Source organism: Anarhichas minor, unplaced genomic scaffold (genome assembly GCF_050575085.1).
Source record: "Anarhichas minor isolate MPS153535 unplaced genomic scaffold, ASM5057508v1 ptg000068l, whole genome shotgun sequence".
Taxonomy (NCBI): Eukaryota; Metazoa; Chordata; class Actinopteri; order Perciformes; family Anarhichadidae; genus Anarhichas; species Anarhichas minor.
Window position 1 is genome coordinate 565,519 of NW_027466514.1, and position 22,320 is coordinate 587,838.

At 41.4% G+C, this 22,320-nt stretch overlaps 3 protein-coding genes across 4 annotated transcripts; all 3 read left to right on the forward strand.

The window, feature by feature from the left end:
* Window positions 1-337: 337 nt before the first annotated feature.
* On the forward strand, window positions 338-1,685 carry LOC142934329 (natterin-3-like). The gene is made up of 2 exons (XM_076078877.1): window positions 338-431; window positions 598-1,685. Exons 1-2 carry the CDS (start codon window positions 338-340, stop codon window positions 1,683-1,685), a joined length of 1,182 nt encoding a protein of 393 aa, XP_075934992.1.
* A 5,606-nt stretch (window positions 1,686-7,291) lies between these two features.
* On the forward strand, window positions 7,292-9,433 carry LOC142934334 (natterin-3-like). The gene is made up of 2 exons (XM_076078881.1): window positions 7,292-7,406; window positions 8,343-9,433. Exons 1-2 carry the CDS (start codon window positions 7,292-7,294, stop codon window positions 9,431-9,433), a joined length of 1,206 nt encoding a protein of 401 aa, XP_075934996.1.
* A 905-nt stretch (window positions 9,434-10,338) lies between these two features.
* On the forward strand, window positions 10,339-13,846 carry ptrh1 (peptidyl-tRNA hydrolase 1 homolog). 2 transcript variants are annotated; one of them, XM_076078932.1, is made up of 6 exons: window positions 10,339-10,761; window positions 10,857-10,982; window positions 11,493-11,700; window positions 11,902-12,001; window positions 12,774-12,819; window positions 13,145-13,846. In XM_076078932.1, the coding sequence occupies exons 2-6, from the start codon at window positions 10,875-10,877 to the stop codon at window positions 13,415-13,417; spliced, it is 735 nt and encodes a 244-aa protein (XP_075935047.1). In that variant the 5' UTR covers window positions 10,339-10,761; window positions 10,857-10,874; the 3' UTR covers window positions 13,418-13,846. The 2 variants fall into 2 exon arrangements, with proteins under 2 accessions (XP_075935047.1, XP_075935046.1); XM_076078931.1 differs by having other exon boundaries at window positions 10,339-10,982.
* Window positions 13,847-22,320: the final 8,474 nt, after the last annotated feature.

Sequence of the window (22,320 nt, forward strand, 5' to 3'; positions counted from 1 at the left end):
GTAGAATGCAAAGCTTTTACGAAAAACACAAGTGGACTCAGGATGACAAAAAATTAAAATTGAAGATAAAAAAGATTACAAATGTTTATGGTTAGAGGTCGCAGATAACTTGTAACATGTTGAAACAGGGAGATCATTATTGCAACTTCAAAATATTGATTGTGTCTCATTCTGTATTTAACATGAAGATGGTTTAAATGTTCATCCAAAACCAATGATGCCACTTTAATGTCTTCAATTCAGATCTCTTTTCAGGGCAAAATGGAAGACGTGTTTGGCAGAAGATTATTTCACATGTTGAGTTTAAAGAAAGTCTGTTTTTGTGTTTCATCTGCAGATGAAGCTGTCAGTGTTGTTGCTGCCGGCCCTGCTGGCTCTGTCCTCAGCCAGTCTGCAGGACATCGTGAAGAAGAGCGCACAGCACAGAAAAGGTAAACATTTCATATTTTTCATATTGTGTGAAACTAATCGATACAGATAGTAGCTGCGTTACACCTGTAGTATAACTGCGCAGGCTAAATATGTTCTGAAGTAGATATTCTCCAGACTGCTGTGTGGTTACATATGTAAAATCTCCGTTTGTCTCTTTTTGCACAGCTTCCTTACTGAACCCCGAGCTGGAGGGTATGGTGCCTGAACCGACGGGTAACCAAGTGGTGTCGGGTCCTCTGACTCCCGCTGACCTGGAGCAGCAGCAGGATCTACCTTCCTCCTTCATTTTCGGCAATAACGTGAACCTGGAGTGGTTGACCTGGGGCGGCTCCGTGCCCAACGGCGCTGTTGCGATCTACAACGGCTACACCGAGCGCACCGACTACGTCTGCAAGTACAAGTGCGAGGCCGGCTTCTACAACCCGAGCCTGGGCCCCTACTGCCGCTACCCCTACGGAGACGCAGAGTACTACGCCCCCGAGTTCGAGATCCTGGCCAACAAAGACAACTTTGAGTTCCTTGAGTGGAAGGAAGATTCCTACGGTTCAGTGCCCCAATACTCAGTCAGGACCTGCCCAGGTGTTGGTATTTACGTTGGGAAGAACAAGTACGGCCTCGGGAAGGTTGTTCCTCAGTTCGAAGCCTTCTTCCTGCCTTGGGAAGGCGATGAGTACTGGTACAAGAAGTACCAGGTTCTGACCATCAACAGGGATGCCTACAGCCAGCACATCACCGACGTCAAGTACGCCATCGACGATGTCGCCATCTTCCAGTATCCTCCCGAGACAATGCGCATCTCCGGGGTCACCAACAACGAGTGCCAGACGGTGGTGAAGACGGTCACCATCTCAAAGACCACAGAGGTGGAGACCACCTGGAGCATCGGCCGAGCCACCATGCTGGGTATCACCGGCAGCATCTCGGCTAAAATCCCCTTCATCGGCTCCGGGGGCATCGAGCTGAGCGGCGAGAAGACGCTGCAGTTCTCCAGGGGAACCACTGTGGTGGAGTCGCTCAGCCACTCCGTGTCCGTGGAGCTCACCGTCCCACCAAACCACTCCTGCAGAGTCCGCATGGAGGGGCGCAAGATCACAGCCGACATCCCTTACACCGCTCGCCTCAGCCGCACCTACCGCAACGGAGAGACCCAGTGGACCTCCATCTCTGGGACGTACGACGGAGTCCAGATCGGAGAAGTCCGGGCCGTGGTGGACCGCTGCGAACCCGTACCCGATGCGCTGCCATGCCCCTGAAAGACTGATGGAAAAACACACCAAAATATATCTTCTGAACATCTGAAAGCAAATGATGTGTCACAATAAAAAAACATAATGCCAAAGACATGTTGTGTGTGCAACTAAAATATATTTTGTCAGCTGGTTTTTAACATGTTGGAAATGCATAAAAACAATAAAAATCATATGGCACTTTATCTTTTTGTCCACTTTAATACTCTTCCCAATGAAAATGATGACATTTTTACTATCTATGACTTTAGATTCACATCTACACAAACATCAAAGAAGGTACATTTTTTACTACAGTTTTGATTTTCTGCTGATTTCACTTCTTCTATCATTCAGGGGGAAATATTTTATCTATCTGACAGCTGGAGTTACTAGTTTATCAAATAAACATTTTCTATACAAAATAATGAATACATGCTAAATTATTAGTTTAATACTACTTGTTTTGATAAATGGAATTTTGAGTGTTGGACTTTTACTTTAAATTTAAGCTATTAGTTCATTATTTATACACTGTATTACATATTAAGCAATTTCATGGAACACTGAGATAATTAGAGTGCAATAAAAGACACTCAAACAGACGTAGGGTTTTAATTGCCCACAGGCGTTTGCACAAGAGATAATGCTTAAAAATGTTAAAAACATGACAAAAGAAAATGGAGATGATAAGAACATAAATTCAAGATACAAAAGAAATGCAATGTGAATACATTTTTAAAAAATGTGGATGGCTTCACAATAGGTTGAAGTTTCATGACTGAGCATACAAATGTCATTATTCAGTTTTACTCCATTTAATAGGCCTAATAACTCTTGTTGCAAAGGTTCTTATGTATATTTATACACTTCCTTGTAAATTCTGGTCAATATTCTCCTGAAGTTTAATCCTCACAAAGCCAGTGTGCAGTTATGAATTTGCTTTCCATAACTAAAAGAATATTCAGCAAATTTGCATGTCTCCAATCTTCAGGGATTTGCTCAAACTTTTGCAGTCAAAACAATATTTATGAGAAAACAAATCACCAAAATAACATGCAAATAGTTATTTTTACATATAGAGATATTTATTGATAATTTTCTATTGGTATTCTTTCAAAAATGTCCAACAGCGGGCTCAAGTTCTCCAGAGTTCAGACAAGATCACGACCGTTTCAGATCAACAGGTGTTTCAGTTTAACAAGCGACCGTGTTAACTGGTGACTCTCAGACGAAAGCCTCCGTGGTTGCTCGTTATGTAAATGGTCGATAGATAATAAACACAGATATTTAATACCGATTAAAGGCTTTTACGACTGTCATTACTACAAGCAACCACGACTCATTCTGCTTGGAGTCACCAGTTAACACGGCCACTGGTTAAACCGCCACACCGGCAGCGTCTACAGCTTTATTGGACTGTATTTTCACAGTGAATCAAGTGAAAGCTCTGAGTGTCTTCATGGAGTCTGACGTTCTGTTCATGAACACAGAGAACAGAGTTGATCATCTGGTGACTTGTAGCTCCTGATGTCTCTCTGGTGGAACGTGACACAGATACATGTTTATATCTGGACTCTAAATACTGGACCACCAGCTGATGTCTTCTCCTCTCTGATAGAAATCAGATCTAAGTTTGCATTCTCCATCTTTGGTGGTTATTGTCGTTACATAGTTTGACAAGCTGTCGCCGTACTTCTGTTCGTCTTAATTGATTACAAACTGTAAAAGTGAAATATACCAGCTTACCATCACTATGTTAGCATTACCATTGTGAGCATGTTAGCATGCCGAACTCAGCATTTATCTCAGAGCACAGCCGTGTCTAAGTACAGCCTCGCAGAGCCACACTCTGAGTACAGTAGCTCTACAGTTTAGTTCTTTTAGTTCACTACCTATGAGACAAAACGCTGCAGCAGCAGCTTTAAGAAGGAAGACATTCAACATCCAGCGTTGACGTTGAATACAGTAATTATTTTCCTTCAACGCTGCAAATGAAACTCTTTCCTTGTGAGAAATGTGTCGTTTCAGCTTCAATCGTGTGAAGATTAGATGAACAAGAACATCGCTGATCGTCACGTCGTGAACAGAATAATTCACACAAGTTTCCTCACACGCTGGGCTGAATGCTGCAGCAGCTGAAGGCCGTGACAGGGCGGGTTTTGTCAATGTGAATGACCTTCACACTGCCCTCATTCAGACTCGAATAGATTGATAATCACTCCTTGTCTCAAGGACGCTCGCGGATGGCCGTGACATCTCAATGATATGGGGCCGAGCGTGCAGAACAATGTCCGTGTCGAGCGGCTTCTCCCCTGGACGTTACATAACGGGGACCTTCTTAATCAATGAGCCACTATTACGAGGAGGGGATCAGATCTCCGTGTTCCCAGCCCGAGCTTATCTAAACCGACAGTATCTCGCCATCAGTGGACAAAGAGCGCCGCAGCACTTTGGACCTTCGTGCAGTCAGATACGGGACGTTAAATCCAGGCCAATTTATTTATGAAGCACTTTTAACGAAATCAAAGAGTAAATTCACAAGCAGGAGGAGGGAGGAGTGCTGTTGTTCTAAGCAGGGATCAATAAAGAATCCTGTTATCATTATCAGCACGAAAAGTCTTCTTTACAGGCCTCCAGGATGTTTTCTAGCCAAGGACAAAGTAGGTCAGAGGTCTACAAGGTAACTGGTTCTGGTTCCGGCTAACACGACAAAAATAAGACTAAACACAATCATGTGTCATGTTCAGCTCCTGTAGATGAAGGTTAGAGTCTTGCTTCTCTATTTGGTGCCTCGAAATCAACAATCTCCAGTATAGTTGTAGCTGAACGGGTGCAGAGAGTCATTTATAAATCATAATTGTTAGATGTACAATTAATATCTAGGCTTGTTCTGGCTCCTGTAGATTCATGGTTCTCTGTTAGAGATGAATCCTACTGCAGCGGGCCGACTGAACCATGTTGCTCCTTTTGGTAGGGGGGGGGGCCTCCACTATCTATTTATTTTTGATACAAAGTTCAGCCTCTCAAACGATTTTATTCATCCAATTTTAATTTATTCATGACACTGATTGTTTAGAGTTAAGAAATCACAAACAAGCCTCAGATACACTAAAGATGTGTAAACGTTGTTCTTTCTTTCAATCATTTTATTTTCAGTTTATGTTACACGCTATATGTTACCCTCAGAAAGAAAAGTACATAACATAACGGCTAACCATAAACAATCAGACTCAGACACTAAATACATAAATACAAATAAAAAACACACAAACATAAATATTTGTAAGTATTGTTCTTGTACCACTGAAGTGGAATAAACTTGCTCAGAAACTGGAATTTTGAAAAACAATTAATTTCAGGATTTAAATAAACAAGTTAAATTAAAACTGTACAGTTTAAGATATTCCCTAATGTTATATTTATATCTACAAAGTTATAGCTACTACTACTAACATTATTATCTTTTTAATTTATTTAGCTTTTTTAGATGTTGGGATTGTGGGAGGGATGTACAATAGATATTATAAAGATACTTGTTGTTTTGATGTCTGAGAGGTAACTACTGTAACTACAAAGTAACAAATAGAGTGTAACAAATAAATAAATTATGAATTAAGAACAGCAGGCTTATTTTAAAATCTGAGTTTTATTATGAGCCTGAGAAGGGACAGTTTTCTTTAAACCCATAAAGGAACAAATATTCTTTTAAATCATCTAAAAACATGAAGAATCAGCTCTAAATGTTGTTCACTTCCTGGTGGCATCTAATCATTACTGTTGAGCCCCTCAGCTGTCTGAACATATGATCTATTAGGACACATTGATGAGGATTGTATGAAGGTTTCTGTTTCTTCTGTGTCCTTGAGCAAGGCATTAAACCTCAGCTCTCATTGAGAATAACCAAACACCGTTAAGTAGTTTAAACTGAAGTTAACTGGGAATATTATGTTTCATGAAGCTCCCGTGAGTCTGTGACACTAACAGCAGCGACTGAACTCTCCCTCCGCTTTATTGCGGCAATAATTCTGCAGAGAGGTTTTAAAACTCTCCTCCTGCTGCCGGCGGCGTCACTGCAGGAGGAAGCTGTCGAGGTAAAAACCGCTTCTCTGTCTGATTGACAACATTTCTCTGTCTGATTGTTTCCTACGGTGCATGAAATTGATTGACGATCAGATTTAACAATAATCTAAGATATTCAAATCTGAAACATTAAAATCCTTCTTGTTACTATTTGTTGTTGCTAGAAAAGGTTTCCAGTAATATTTGAATATTGTATTGAAGTAATAATACATGAATGGGCATCCAGTTATTCAAAATGTAAATGTAAATGTAAAAGTGATACAATGTGTCATTTTTATTAAACATGTATTCTTTGCATTATGTGTTTTATAGTATCACAGTTATCACGCATATCCTGCATGATCTAATTAACAAAATATATGCAACGTTCTGCATCATATCATTATGTAGTTTAAGTAAAACTAGTCGTTAAAACAACTAAACTTGTGTTTTGAACAAAATGCAACTTCATACTAGATATTACTTTCATGTAAAGATACAAACTTATTTATGTATTGTTGATGTCACAGATTTAATTTCATTTATATCCGCTCAGATTTCTTTCTTTCTGTAATTTACTGTATGATTCTGCATGTTGGTAACTGAGATGATTCTCATTTTAACATTTGATTATTACTGGAGTCAAACTTTATGAAAGATTTGGAGGATACCTCTCAACCATAAATTACATTGTTTGACATAAAACACATTTTTCAACACGTTTTTCACCTGCTATTAAAACACAAACTCAAAGGGTTTTTTCAACTCCATTGGTGTTCACATAAAAAAACAAAATCATATTTTCACAAAAATGCACTGCCCTTAAACTCTTAAACTTAATGAAGTATTTTGGTGCCAAAAGCCAGCCGTCCGTGTTAAGAAGTATTCAAAGGTTTCAACAGTTCCTCAAGTTAAACAGTTTCAAAACAACTAAGTAAAGTAACTTTATTAATTGTTGCATTGCAATAACTGTTGAGACTCAGCAGGATTTATTCAGAAAGCTAAAAACAACAAGTAGAAGGTGGACTGATTAGTGTCTGAAAAGTTAGGCAGTTTTAATCTCTTTTAAATTTAATATCAAACCAGAAATGTATGAGAAACATGCAGGTTATTACAATACAGCTCAAAGCTAGGGTAGGTATTACATTACATTACATCCCAACAGCAATCAATGAATCAAATGCTCTGACTGTAGCTGCTGCAGACTTTCATTTGGTCAGAAAGTAGAAGTTCTTGTGTCTTCTGGAGGCCTGAAGAGTTAGCAACATTTGCAGCTAATGCTGTTCTCTACTTTCATTGGAGAAGAGTTAGAAACACTGGGCTCAGGTTTTATATCCTCCTCTTCTTAGTTTCTCAAGAATACAAAACACTTTAACTTTTCTCCATTTCGTTAATCTTTTCACAAAATATTGTTGTAAATAATTAGTCGATCAGCTTCCAAAGGAGGAGGCGACCACTCAACCCTCGCCCTGTGTTTCATTACTTTGGTACATTTGATGAGATTTGTGTCAAACTGAATCCCCAGGATGCTGACATGTTGTGCTGTTGTTGTTGTTGTTGTTGTTGTCCAGATGAGGTGGTGTGTGGCTGTTGTCTCGGTGGTGCTGCAGCTTTGCAGCCCAGCGCTGCAGTCTGACCCGCTGCTCTACGTGGCCCAGCTGCAGGACGGGAGAGAACAACCCAACAGTGAGTCTTCATTAGCACGAATTAGAAACATGATATATTTACAACTAGAGGGAACAAGTGTCCTCTCTCGCAATGTTCACCAAAGTGTATCCGCCCGGTGAGTCGGACCCTCTCCAAAATGTAAAGGGTTCTTCACCTGTCAACGTAGCCTCATGCAACGACTCTGACATCTTACCAATCATGTTCCTGCAAAGGTCCAGCAACACGTGATCATTTCTCTTCGTTGCATGAACGCAGACTTTTCAAAATAATCTTCAGTTCTCACAGGAAACAACTCAGTTAAGTTTAGGCAACAAATATACTTAGTTAAAGAAAAGTATGCAAGTTTCGTGACAAAGAAATCAACGTTGACGTCTCGCGGGAACAAACAGGCTGAAAGATCGCTTTTTGTTGGACCCATCTACGAATTACGACGCATTGTTTTTCGTAGGAATAGCTCCGAATGCTGGAGGAGACCAGCCTGCACCTTTCCATCACGGTTCATGAGAACATGTAATCCTGCTGTCAAACAAACGACCCGAACTGAGAACATTACCTCCTTGGCCGGTGTAATGCCAACACACAGGCCACTTTATGACAGTGGCTGACCAAAACATGACATTTTGACTCACGATATACCTGCTTTCATCTGCATGTCGTGCATCTGGCATTCTCTCAAACTGTCAGTCGTGTGCATCCTTGAAAATCTACGCTAGACATCCGCAAGAAGCAGGTATCGGTGTTCGCAAAAATCTCAAGATTTCAAAGAAGATATTCTAGAGACGGACAGGAAAAATTTGCCGCCTCAAGCACATGAATGTTTCTTGGATTACAGCCTTTGATTAAGACGAGATACTGTTTTTATTTAGAATTGTTTATATTGTAGGATTTTGGTCAATGTAGTCTCCTGAAAAAAATCAGTTTTATACTAAAACCAGCTTCTTCCCGTCTTTCCAGAGCCATGGCTGAACCCCACGCTGGAAGATGTTGTCCCTTCCCGGGAAGTCATCCAACCTCCTAAAATCAGAGAGATCCCAGAAACCGAGTCGACCTCTCACTCCTCCCCCATGTTCGGTGAACACGCCAACCTCAAGTGGGTGACGTGGAGCGGCCAACTCCCAAACGGCGCCGTCGCCATCTTCAACGGCTACACCGAACGCACCGACTACGTGTGCAAAGTCAACTGCGAGGCCGGTTTCTACTCGCCCAGCAAAGGGAACTTCTGCCGGTACCCGTACGCCGACAAGGAGTACGCGGCCTCCAAGTTTGAAATGCTGGTCAACGTGGACCACTTTGAGTTCCTGGAGTGGGTTGAAGACTCGTACGGGTCGGTCCCGGGTTACGCCGTCAAAACCTGCCGGGACTCGGACATCTTTGTGGGCAAAAACAAGTACGGTCTCGGCAAAGTGGTGAGCCAACACGAGGCCTTCTTCCTCCCCTGGGAGGGCGATGAGTACTGGTACAAGAGCTACCAGGTTCTCGCCATCAACAGGGACGGCTACAGCCAGCACATCTCTCACGTGGTGTACGGCATCGACCAGATGGAGCTCTTCCACCATCCTCCCGAGGCCCTGCAGCTCGCCAAAGTCACCAACCTGGAGTGCAGAGCTGTGGCGAAGACGGTGACACTGGAGAAGACCAGCTCGGTGGGGAAGACCTGGGACATCGGCAGAGAGACCCGCAACGGCTCCGTCTCCACCATGAAGGCCAAGGTGCCCATCCTCGGCCCGGGGACCGTGGACTTCACCAAGGAGCAGAAGGTGACCTTCTCGGAGGGGACCAGCGTGGTAGAGTCCATCGGTCACTCCGTCTCCGTGGAGCTGCTGGTCCCGCCCAACCACTCGTGCGCCGTGAGGATGGACGGCAGGAAGATGACGGCCGACATCCCGTTCACCGGCAGGCTGAGCAGGACCAACCACAACGGAGACACCCACTGGACGTACATCACGGGCATCTACGACGGCGTGAGCGTCGGCGAGATCAACGCCGTGGTGGAGAGGTGTCAGCCGGTGACGGACGCCGTCCCCTGCTCCCCAACTCAGGACTGAGGACTTCAAAAGTTAAATAAAACTCTGTTTTCAAAATAAAATACAATCATGAATGTAAAGGTGTTTCTTTGTATTTTTTTAGATTTTACTCAACTACTTGCTCCTTGAAAGTATTTTTTTCAGTTATTTAATGTATTACTTGTCAAGTTACAACGCTGAACTATTTTTTAAATCCCTTGAAGTAAACGTGTCTGAAGATATGGCATCAATATTTTGTAATAACATTGAAATAAAATACCAGAAAATATCAATGTAACGAATATGTAAGGAAATATCGAACTGAAAGAAATTATAAATTAAATTTAAAAAATTAAATAAAGTATTGGTTATTTATATACAATATTTATTTGAATCAGTCACTGAACATTTCTCATTAAACCATGCAAACCTGTGTTTTATTATAGTGGGGGTGAAAAGTGGTTTATTTTGATATACTATACATCACTTCAGTGACAGGATAAGTAATACTTAGACAGTAAATACATATATTTGCATATTTGGACCAGACCACCACCAAGGCCCAATTAATTGCAAATGAGTTGCTAATAACAGACTAAACTCTGGCAATGTTCTTTTCAAAGTCCCAAAGTGATCTACAGCAGGGGATTTGATGAACTGCTGATTAGCTGCAGGTGTGTTTCACCAAGAACATCACAGGTGTGGTGTTGCTGCCACACTGACACTTTACTTTGTAGTTGAACACACAGACCCTGATATAGTATAGCACATTTCAACAACAAGGTAATTCAAAGTGCTTCACTTAAAACCATTAAAAGCATCAAAACGTTTATGTCGCTTCTAAAGAAATATATATATGGTGTAATTCTCGGTCCCCCCGCTAGGGGGTGCTGTAGGCCAACAGAGGAGGAAGTACCATGACGCTAGTCGTCTTTGTAGCTCTCGTTGACTTACATGAGAGGCTCGACAGGACGACCGGCTAATGTGACCTCACATGAGACCCGAGAACAGCTTAGCACTGAACATAAACTCTCAGTTTGTTGTCAGCCTCTCCGGTTTTAACGTATTCAGCGGTTGTTTCTTAAAGTGTGTCCGTTGGTGTTGTGCTTGTCTTGAGTTAGCCAACGAGCTACATGAAGCTAACCTTAGCAAGCTAGCTAAGCTAAGCTACTTCCACACAGTTGTAACACAAATACAATGTAAAAAAAGGAGTTTCAGATAACTAAATTAGGGAAAATACAGATCACAGCAAAATACAGATAAACATAGCTACATCTTAAGTTCAAGTCTATTGAATCCCATTCATAAATCAGTGTGTTTAAATAATGGTCATGAAGGTTTAATGATAGTAAACGTTGCTTCATCATCAGGTGAAAACAGCTGACTGTCTTTATTCATGAGCCGATCGACAGAAGTCTCAGTTTTAACTCGTTTCTGTCGTGTTTTGTCGCTGTTGTTGAAGAAGCTGCTGAACTTTGTCACAATGAGGAAACTTTTAACGAGACTCATCAACAGAGTTCTGCTGAGTAAGCTGTTCACACCAGCGATGTGCGGCGAAGCAGAAATACACACAGAAGGACGAAGAAGGCTGGTAAGTACATATAAAATCTATATTTATATAATATGAAAAGCTCACATCAGAGAGACAGACAGAGACAGACAGACAGACAGACAGAGACACAGAGAGATTTGATGCAAACTGAGAAAACACAAAACAGACTAAATATAAGTTGAATCCTCTGTTCCTAACTTATTTGACCTCCTCTGTGTGTTAACTCTCTGAGTCCCGTTGAAGCCAGATAGATGAAGCTGTGTGTGTGTAGAGACACAACACAGTGTCTGTCGTGTGTCAGCAGCCACAGAGTCCAACACAGAGAGGCCTGTAGTGTCTGTGGACCAGTACCATCAGTACGAGGCTGCACATCTGCTTCTATTAGAGGAACATCTGGCATCGTAGCAGCACGAATCCATTTCTCCTTTAGTGTGTTTTTAAAACTTTTATTTTGATATGTCTTGATTATCTGATTAAACTTAATTCAACAGTAGCTGTACTGTATAATATATTAATGTGTGTGTGTGTGTGTGTGTGTGTGTGTCACAGGTGGTGGGGCTGGGTAACCCGGGGATGGAGGGTACCAGACACAGCGTCGGCATGGCGGTGCTCGCCGCGCTCGCCGCCCGCCTCGGCGTGGCCGACCGTTGGCGCTGCGACAAGCACGTGTCCGGTGAGGTCATCGTGGTGTCGCCCGTGGTGCTGCTCCGCCCACGGCTGCTCATGAACCTCAACGGGGTGTCGGTGGCCAAGGCCGGTGAGGTCATCGTGTGTGTGAGGTCATCGTGTGTGTGTGAGGTCATCGTGTGTGTGTGAGGTCATCGTGTGTGTGTTTATTTAGTTAATTTTTGTATTAATATCCTGAACTCTGAATCTTAATCAAAGCTGATGAAAATTATTTTGTTTTAATCAATTTCATCGATGGACAGAAAATCTAAAGTGTGCGTTCGTCCTCCAGCTGGTAAATTCGGCATCAGGCCTGAAGACATCGTGCTGGTCCACGACGAGCTGGACAAACCTCTGGGGAAGGTCGTCATCAAACACGGAGGAAGTGCCCGGTGGGTTTCCTGTTTCCTGTTTCTGTGGTCTCAGGTCGTCGTCCACGCTGCGGTTCAAGCGTCTGGGAAACTTAAATAAATATTATAATGTAGAGCTGCAATGAATAATCGATTAGTCATCAACTATTTTATTGATTTTATTGATTTTATTGATTTTATTGATTTTATTGATTTTATTTTATTATCTTTATTATCTTTATTATCTTTATTATCTTTATTATCTTTATTTTTTATTTTTTCAGTTATTATTGTCTTGCTTCTTGCAAAGAGCATAGTGTATCATTTATCATATTTTATATGTTATCATATTTATTAATCAGATAGTTATAGTCTTTCTATAATGCATTAAATCAGTTATGATGCATTATAATGTTGTTATAAGTTACTATAAGTGGTCTTTGTTTGCTTAAAATTCATTTCCTTGCATATATTTAAAGATATTTATTCCTTAAAGCAAACCACGACCACTTATAGTAACTCATAATCATATTATAATGCATCATAATAGTGATTATATTACATTATATAAAGGTTATAATGTATTACAACAATAGGAATTATAACACACAAACGAAATAAAATGTCTAATTATTGTAATTAAGCGTTATGAATATTCATGAGTGCTCGTATCTATAATCACAACATACTGTAAGAATATAAGTATAAGATCACAAATGTAAGAACTAGTGATTATTGTAATATTTGGTGGGAGAGAGTTGAAGGAAATGTCTCCGCTGCGTTTAAAAGTGACGTCATCGTTCTGGTTCCTCAGAGGTCACAACGGAGTGCGCTCCTGTGTCGACTGCCTCCAGACGGACGTGAGTGATTCTGATGTTCAGTGTGTGAGAGTCACTTTAAACTCTTCTGTCCGTCGTGATGTTTGAAGATAGAAGATAAAAACTTTATTGGTCCTCAAGGAACTTTGTGCCAAAGATGCTCAGTACATAAAGCAAAGATACATGCATGCATACAGTAGTTAAATAAATATATATATTCACAGTAGAATACAAGAAACTTTACGTTTGTTTGCTGCTGAAAACACTGAAATAAAAGACAAAAGGACAAAGAAATGATTTAGTCCTTTTAAATGTAAAAACACTGAACAGCAGAACGTGTTTAAGTAAATCCTCGTCTCTGACGCAGGTGATGTCCAGACTTCGGGTCGGGATCGGCCGTCCGGCGGGGAAGACGTCCGTGGAGCGTTACGTCCTGGGCCGGTTCTCCTCGGAGGAGAAGAAGGTTCTGGACTCGGTTCTGGCTCAGAGCGTGGACCTCCTCCTCTCCCAGCTCGCCCTGCAGGACTCCCAGCCCCCCGCCTCACCAGCAGGGGGCGGGCGAGCGGCGGCGCTGAGGGGGAAGGAGACGAAGAGCTCTTCATCTTCATCTCCAGCTGCTGCTGCTGCTGCTCAGAGCTGAAGCTCAAGAACATGAACCTCCACAGAGACGATCTGAGACGGAGACGTTGCTGCAGATCAACACGAAGGATCCTTCAACCGGAGCCCAGGTTTGACCTCAAAGAATCAGCTCCAACCTCCTCTAGCAGCACAGCTGCAACCACATCTGTGTGTTTATTACCTCCTTCTTTTGTCTGAGTGTTGGTTGACATTGATGACTCTCAAACATGCAGACAGCTTTCAGAAAACAAATGTTTTGTAACAAGTTTTTCTCTTTTAATTTGTCATTTTTTAAATATCAGATCGCTCATGAACGGTCCGTTAACTCTGTGGTTGTTTGTCACTGTGTGGATTTTGAAGCTCGTACTGATTATGATTATTATTTATTGTGATTGAAATCATGAATGTAAAGGACTGCAGCCTTGCTGTAAATAAAGAAGTAAAAATGTCATTTCCATGTATTTTTTATGGAACCGTTACGTGTCGTATGATGTCTTACAGAGAAGTTACTCCTCGTTTTTCGTGAGTTTTCTGATGAAAGTCCAGCAACACGAGTCAGTTTCAGCTCGTTACATGAATACAGTCTTTTCAAAATAAACTTCCGTCTTCACAGGAAACTACTTACGTTTAAAAGAAGGTGGAAGTGCGAGCGTACGATTGGTTCCTGTGTTCTTCACTCTGTGGCCGACATATGCTCTGATACTGATCTGTGATCAGCTGCTTTCAGAGGATTCATCAGCAGCAAACTACAGTCGCAGTGATCTGTATCAGCACACGCACAACTCTTTACTGCCAGAGACCAGACATCCGTTGGCCTGATTCTCTACTCGAGGAAACGCGTCTAACAGCAGCTCTCATGATCGTGGCATCGAGCATTTTAAAATCATTTGAGTGCGTCGTATGAGGCGTGAAACAACAGAGAGTGGAGGAACTTTGAGTGAACAGACTCAAGTGAAGCAGCTCGAGAGTCAAACAGGAAGGAAAACAACAAAACGCTCTTTTCTTGAAGCTCAATTTCTCCTCTTTTGTACCGAGAAGTGGCGGCGAGCACACGGCCCCCTCACATCCTGCTCTCTTCCATCTTGTGAGTCTTTTGGCTAAAAAGAAAAACCAACCATATTGATTCCCCCCCCCCCCCCCCGCCTCCTTTTCCCGATTGTCACACTAATTACACTCTTCATCAATTAGGCGACTTTAATGAGTTGCATCCAGTCAAGAGGCGCAATGCGTTCTCTCACACAGCAGAGAATGCCGGAGGAGGTGTGTGTGTGTGTGTGTGTGTGTGTGTGTGTGTGGGGGGGGGGGGGGGGGGGGGGGGAGAAAAGAGCATATAAAACAGCGGAGAAGAGGCCGCTGAATGAGGGGGATCAATACAAAGGGGGCCGGTAGATTGCGATGGAGGGCTGAGGAAGAAAGGCAGGCGAGAAACAAAAGAGGCCAAACATTGTTGAGACCCGGTTTGTTTGAGGCCTTCTGTCCCGCTGCAGCTCAGAGTCACAATGGCTGCAGGGACACACTTGTGGACATGAGGAGGAGGGGGCACACACACACACACACACACACACACACCCCGTTGAGACTCCATCGGGCCACTTTCCCAGCCCTCCTCCTCGCTGGTCAGCAAGCTTCACCGACGGCTTTCAATAACTTTTCTTCTGCAGGAGGTCAGAGGTCAGCAGTGGGGCTGGACACCTGGACCCTAAAATTTATTCAGGAATGGGACCCCCCCCACCGCCCACCGCCATGCACTATGGCCGGGCGTAGCTGGGCCAACAGTGGCCTGGTGGGGGGTCTTCCCACAGTGGAGCTAACTCTGCAGAAACACAAAACAAGCCCACTGATGACTGAGGAGGATGATGAAGAAGAGCTAATGGCACACATTCTCACTCTTACAGCTCTAATCGGTATTTTTGAGCCATGATGGCGGCGCTGCTCCAGTGATCTCGATGTCGTGATCTTGGTCAGTTCACCACTTTGGTCTCTGACTGAAATATCTCAACATCTAAGAAACAAAATGTGGTTCAGACATTCATGGTCCCCACTGACAACATACTACTGGCTTCTGCTCCAATTAAACCTGCATTCTCTCTAGTGTCCACCAGGGGGCGACTCCTCTGGTTGTATAGAAGTCTATGAGAAAATGACTCTACTTCTCTCTTGATTTATTACCTCAGTAAACATTGTAAACATGAGTTTATGGTCTCAATCTCTAGTTTCAAGTCTTCTTCAATACAGCATGATGTTCATTTAGTACATTATGGTCCATTTAGAGTCAAACAGACCATAAAGCAGGGGATGCTTTAGGGCGGGGCTACACGGTGATTGACAGGTCTCTATGAGCATCTCTACGTCACTCCTCCACATTCCAGATATGGTAACTTCTGTTCATTGGTTGCAACAAAAACAACATGGCGACGGCAAAATCGCTGAACTGTAGGTTTCATAACATCCGTCCACAAACCAACGGGTGACGTCACGATGAGTACGTCCACTTCTTATACACAGTCTATGATTTAGACACTGGGGGCGTGACGAATAAACAAACACGAAAATACAAAATACTTGACTTTGAATATTATGTGTCTCTGGCTTTCATTGCGAAAAGGTAAGAATGGAAGGAGTCCTGGAGGCGGACCTTCAGGCGGCACGAACCCCAGAACCCCAGCACCTGGTCTCTGATCAGCAAACCTTCTGTTGCTGCCATTCAACAGGCTGGTTCTGTCACTTTGGGTTTGAACCAATAAAACGCACCTTTAGCTTGAGTGACGAGCCATCGCAGCAGCTCTACTTCTTCGTCCTCTCAGAGGAGACATAACGTCTACGCGGTAACCTTCATTCTTTTAACGTTTTACACTAAAATTCTGGCCAGAGCTTAAACATTTAAACACCATCACAAAAACACACATCACATGATGTCGATATATATATATATATATATATATATATCATGTATATATATCATATATATATATATGATATATATATCATATATATATATATGATATATATATATATGATATATATATCATATATATATATATCATGTATATATATGATATATATATACATGATATATATATCATATATATATATATCATATATATATATGATATATATATATATGATATATATATCATATATATATATATCATATATATATATGATATATATATCATATATGATATATATATATATGATATATATATCATATATATATATATGATATATATATATATGATATATATATCATATATATATATATGATATATATATATGATATATATATATATAAAAATGAGTCAGGATCTCTCAGCTTTCTCTGCTTTGATTTTTTTTTGTTATTCTCTCCCACAGAGTCCCTCAACTTTATGGAAGTGCAACACTACAAAGTGTCCCTATATATATTAATAATAGTGGTTTTAATAGCATATTGTGATCTCATAGTGTATTTGTGTTGTTTTTACAGCATATTGTGCTTTCAGTCCCTTTTAAATGATTTATATCGTCCTCTGATTGTAATCTCTTGCAGGTGGAAATAAGGTAATATGTAAATGCATGCATGTATATAATATTCCTCACATTGACTCATGTGTCTCTACGGCCCAGAACAGTGACCTGAGCGTGCTTCATGTTATTTTGATCCCCGTTAGTCTTCAGATAAACGCTCATGATGTCCCTTTAATATTCCTGCAAGGACTGAACAGCCCTTTGCAGTGACCTTAATGTCTTTGATCTCCTGCTGTATTACTGTAATGTCCCCGTAGGGACCTGTAGTGTCCTTCAGTATCACCACACTGTCCTCTTTATGTTTTTCTGGAGCCGTCATGGTTTCCCACTGCAGAGCTGGTGTGTTTCAGTGAATCCAGGATCCTTCTTCTCATGCGTCTCTTCCCGATGAGCAAGCATTAATAACGCGTCCCTTCTCCCCTTTCACAGCCATAAGCTCAGTGATCTCGGGCCTCCTGCACTAAATTATTCTTACAGGGCCGTGAAAAGGCAGCAGCGGGGCCCTTTAAGAGGCAAATGAGCATCCAAACGTGCAACGTGTTCCCAGCAACGGAAACGTTAGCTCACCGAGCACACAGCCGAGCAGGGCAGAGGGAAGGGTCCGCCATCGCCCTGAAGGCAAAGCCTGCTGGGTAATTTATCCTTTAACCCTTGTCTAACTGTTTACACTCGACTCTAAGCTGATGGTTCTGTACAGCAAAAAGATTCCCATGCTGGGTTATCACCGTGTGATGTCAGTTTGAGAAGCCAACACAGACACATTCTAATCATTGTTTCATTGTTTCATACCCAAAATCACAAGTGTTTATTTAAGCTTTTAACGTAGCTCAGCATCTCCACGCCTCACGTTTTCCATCCATCTCCGATGCAGGAAGTAGTTAGCCCTTTATGTAGGATAACATACGATATGTATGATATCTTTACTAGTTACTCATCATTTTTTGTGCGTTTTTTTCTACGCAAATCCAGCAACACGTGTCAAGTTCCGCTCGTTATGTGAATACAGTCTTTTCAAAATAAACTTCCGTCTTCACAGGAAACTACTTAGTTAGGTTTAGGAAAAGATCAACGCTTGGGTTAAAATAACTACTGAAGTGGTGTTACTGAAGAACGCAAGTTATGTTCCAAACAAATCAACGTTGAGTTTTCGTTTTACACGGGGAACAAACAGCGGTGTCCTGGATATAATATCATATTTGCAGTCTTAATACTTCCTTGTTCATGATTAAGTGGTTGGTATTAGCCTGTGTTACAGTAGTTTCCTTTCCTAAACCTAACTAAGTAGTTGTGTTGTCTAAGCCTAACTGAGCCCGTTCTGAGGGCCACATGACACGAAAAGTCAAAATGTATTCGTGCGAGACGTGATAAATTATATAAATTGGGAAAACAGCACTTTGAGAAAGTCTCTCGTCAAAGACTTTCATGTTGTTTTGTTCAAACGAAAAGTGACGGAAGTATTTTAGTAGTTTGACAAACAAATTAAACCTACTTTCACACCGAGATGGGCTCTTGTGATCTTTGGTCCTCATGAGTACCCTTACTCTTATTATCGCCGCTTAATGCTGTTCTCATTATCCAATTTAATCTGCTGGCAGATTTCCTATTTTGAGTTGCTTCTATTGTAGCACAAGCAATGTTATATTCGTGCACAATTGACCTTTCAGTCCCGCCCCTCGGAAATATTAGATATTTTTTAGGAAGTGCATTTAGTGACAGTGTGGGCTCCGTGGTAATGTAGCGCGGACAGCTTGACAGAGTTCATAACTTAGTTGACAACTCAGCTGTCACAAACAGCTTTCTGTCTCATCTGCATCTATCAGTATTGATTAATAATCAATAAAGGATAATCGCTTTGATGATGTTTTGTCTTCACCAGGTTTGTGTTTCATTGATAGATCAGGCCGGTGGATTTGTGATCATCTAATTAACCAATAAAAAGCATTTTTTGATTGTCTTTTATAGTTAACATCCAGTTAACATTATAGTTAACATCGTGATTAGCCTAGCTTAGCACAAACCCTGGAAGCAGGGGGGAACTGTTAGCCTAGCTTCATTAAAAGAGAAACAAATGCACATTTCAACAACCTTTAACTGTTTGATTTGCACCTTTTATTGTGTTATTTTTCCTGCTCTGAACTGATTTTAGATTTTTTATTTTGGAGCAACATTGTGTTATTTTTATAACTTTCAAAATAGGATCTAGTGAGTAAAGTCCTGCAGAAGCTGATGTCCTCACTTTATCTACAGAAATAATGTACATTTGATTACATATGGCTGATTGATTGATCTCGATTGGTGCTGTGGGTCACTTCACTTTAGGTTTAATGATTATGTCATTTATTGTAAAACATGTCATAAGGAAATAAGGTCTTTGATCGTATACACATTTTAATTAAAATGTAAATTTAGTTGATTTAACTTGATACATGCTCAATAAATAAATATCTTCTTTTAATTTAGTTAGAAACAGTCTCACTTCGAGGTCCAGCTGTTCTGGAGCTTTATCATATCTTCAAAAAAATTGTATTTTAATTTCTGAAAAGTCGAGTAACGAATTATATTGTCCACTAAATAATTAAAATCTAAACTTAAAATATATATAAATATTTTGTATTTGAGTCCTACCTTTCTTTATAAAACGAAGTTCAGTCTTTCAAGATTGAAATAACTTAAAGAACAATACAATAAGCATAATAAAGCATAAAGAACTTTTGTTTTCCTCTAAATAAGACTCATGTCTGCTGCTCGTGACGCGCACACTTCTGCTCGTTTGTCTGACTTTAAATGGACTTAATGTTCCTTTTGTTTGTTCACCGTCACATCATCAGTGAGGGAAGCCTCCAACTGTCCTACAGCAGCAGAAAGGACACGTCATCTGTACCACTCAATGTGTGTGTGTGTGTGTGTGTGTGTGTGTGTGTGTGTGTGTGTGTGTGTGTGTGTGTGTGTGTGTGTGTGTGTGTGTGTTAGAATACAGCGTTTATAGGAGGGTTAACAGTGTTTTCATTGTAATTAGAAATTAAGAAAAAAAATTAAAAAAATAAGAGAGAGAGAGAAGGAAAAAGAAGACCGTTGTGTCTTTAAGAGGTTTGCTGGTCCTCCACTCGCAGCTGCTCTCTCTCTCTGTCTCTCTCTCTCTCTGTCTCTCTCTCTCTCTCTCTCTCTCTCTCTCAGTGCAGATTCATTACTTCTTCTCCTCCTCCTCCCGGGCACAATGGGCATTTATCATCAACCCCCGCGGTGTGTGTGTGTGTGTGTGTGTGTGTGTGTGTGTGTGTGTGTGTTTATTCAAATCTCAGTACCAAGAGCGGACCGGCTCCACTCGCGAGCTCTCTCTCTCTCTCTGTCGGTGACACGGACGCACCGGGGCTTATTGTTGGAGGAGCCCCAGAAAAAGCCCCCCAAAATCGGCCAGTAAGGGAGGAAGGGAGGAAGAGGAGGAGGAGGAGGAGGAGACCAGGAGCCACAGAAGGACACCGGCGGCGGCGGTTGGTGGTTGGTTGTGCCGGCGGCTCGCAGTCCGCTCGCACCCCGTCCTCCCCTGCGACCATCCCGGATCAAGGAGGAGGAGAAGCAGCCTCCAGCCTCCCTGCCCGCTTCCCCTTCCTCCTCCGTCGTCATCCTCTTTTTTCCTCCCGCTGGAGGAGCAGACACTGCTCCTGGAACTACACGCGGAGGAGCAGGTGCATCATCACGCAACCTGCAACACAATTTCCCGACATATTCTTCTTCTTTCCTGCAGGTTTGTGCTTAGAACGAGCTGCTAGATGGTAGTTGCTTCTTTTTCTTTTTTTTGGAGGTTTTTTTAGGGGGGGGGGGGGGGACTACAAGGGGAAGGAAGGATGGAGGAGAGAGATGCGTCTTAACAGGTGCAGATATGGCGGAGAGGAGTTTTTGGGACAAAAACAAAAAGCCGCTTTGATTCCCGGTATTCCTCATGTCTCTTCTTCTTCTTCTTCTTCTTCTTCTTCTTCTTCTTCTTCTTCTTCTTCTTCTTCTTCTTCTTCTTCTCCACAAAGTTATTTTCTGTGTTGTTGCTTTTTTTCTCGGCTGCTGTTTTTTTCCTAATAATTAGGAGAGCTCTGATGAGCTGTGATTGGATAATATGGCCTCTGCTGGTGTAGCTGTTTGAGTGGGAACTGTGACTTCAGCCACGGAGGAGATCCACTTGTTACCACACACCGTGTTATATATATATATATATATATATATATATATATCTTAATCTTAAAGTCATGTCTTGTCATGTCTGCTGTACAGACGCGGTGTGTCTCTGAGCTCTAGCTGCTGATTGTCCAAACGCAATTCTTGTGAAATTTCAAATCCAAACCCGAGAATTGTGCCTGGGCATCTGTTGCTGGACGCTCGTCTGCTTCTGCTCCTCTCACCGGAGACAACATGCTGCCTTCATTCTCTGCACGTCGCTCATTCGATTCATTATTCGTTTCTTTAAAGCACATAATCATCTTATTTCTCTCATATATGTTGCAGGCTTCCTTCTTGTTACATGAACTTTAATTATAACATTGGGTTATTTGTGCTCCTTTAACTGATGAACTGAAGCAGAGTTCATCGCATTTCGTTGCAGGCCAAAAATAACACAAATAAATAAAGAGTGATAATTAAGTATTTTACAAGCCGGGACGTTTTTCCCGAGTTGTTGGAGTGAAACTAATATCGCTCAGCTCCGCAGCTTCTCTCTTTATTCGCACTTCTTCCTGCAGTAGAAGGTTTATTGTCGCTCCACTGGTGAGCTTTTGTTGGCGCCTTTTGTTGGCGTTTTGGGGGATTATAATTAGCATAATTCTCCAGGAATGTATCATTTTAATTTTGTTTAACAAACCGTGACCTTTCTTTCTCTCCGAGCCTTTTATCCCTTTGATGGAGAGAAAGATGCCGTTACAAGCCAATAAAGAGGAGTTCGTTTGTCCTGATTCTGCTGTTGGTGAATAATAAAGAATTAATGATCATCGGAGGCATCACATCTTATTTTTGTTCCTTGTGTTTTTTTAAGTTCATCTTTCCTGATTCATTTGATCTCACGTGCATGCAGATGTCTTGAAAGGTTTATTGTTTTTATTTAAATCTTATTTAATAGTGAAGAAGATTAAATGTTTGAAAATAACTAAATTATTGTGCATTTGTTTTTTATATAAGTGGTCTAACAGGATTTATGTTTAGTGTGTTTTGGAGTTTCAGTCACGTGACTTCTGACATTAAATCATCAGAAATCAAAAGATGCAGAAAACGTGAGATCTTTTTGGTTTTATTTCTTTTTAATTAACTGCTCCGTTTGTTTTAAGAACAAATTAATTTCAGTCTAGAAAATGAAAAAAACCTGATAATTACAATCTGATTAATATTTAAAAATGTCTTCAAAGAGTTTAAACATTTCAATAATGTCACATATTCAAATTC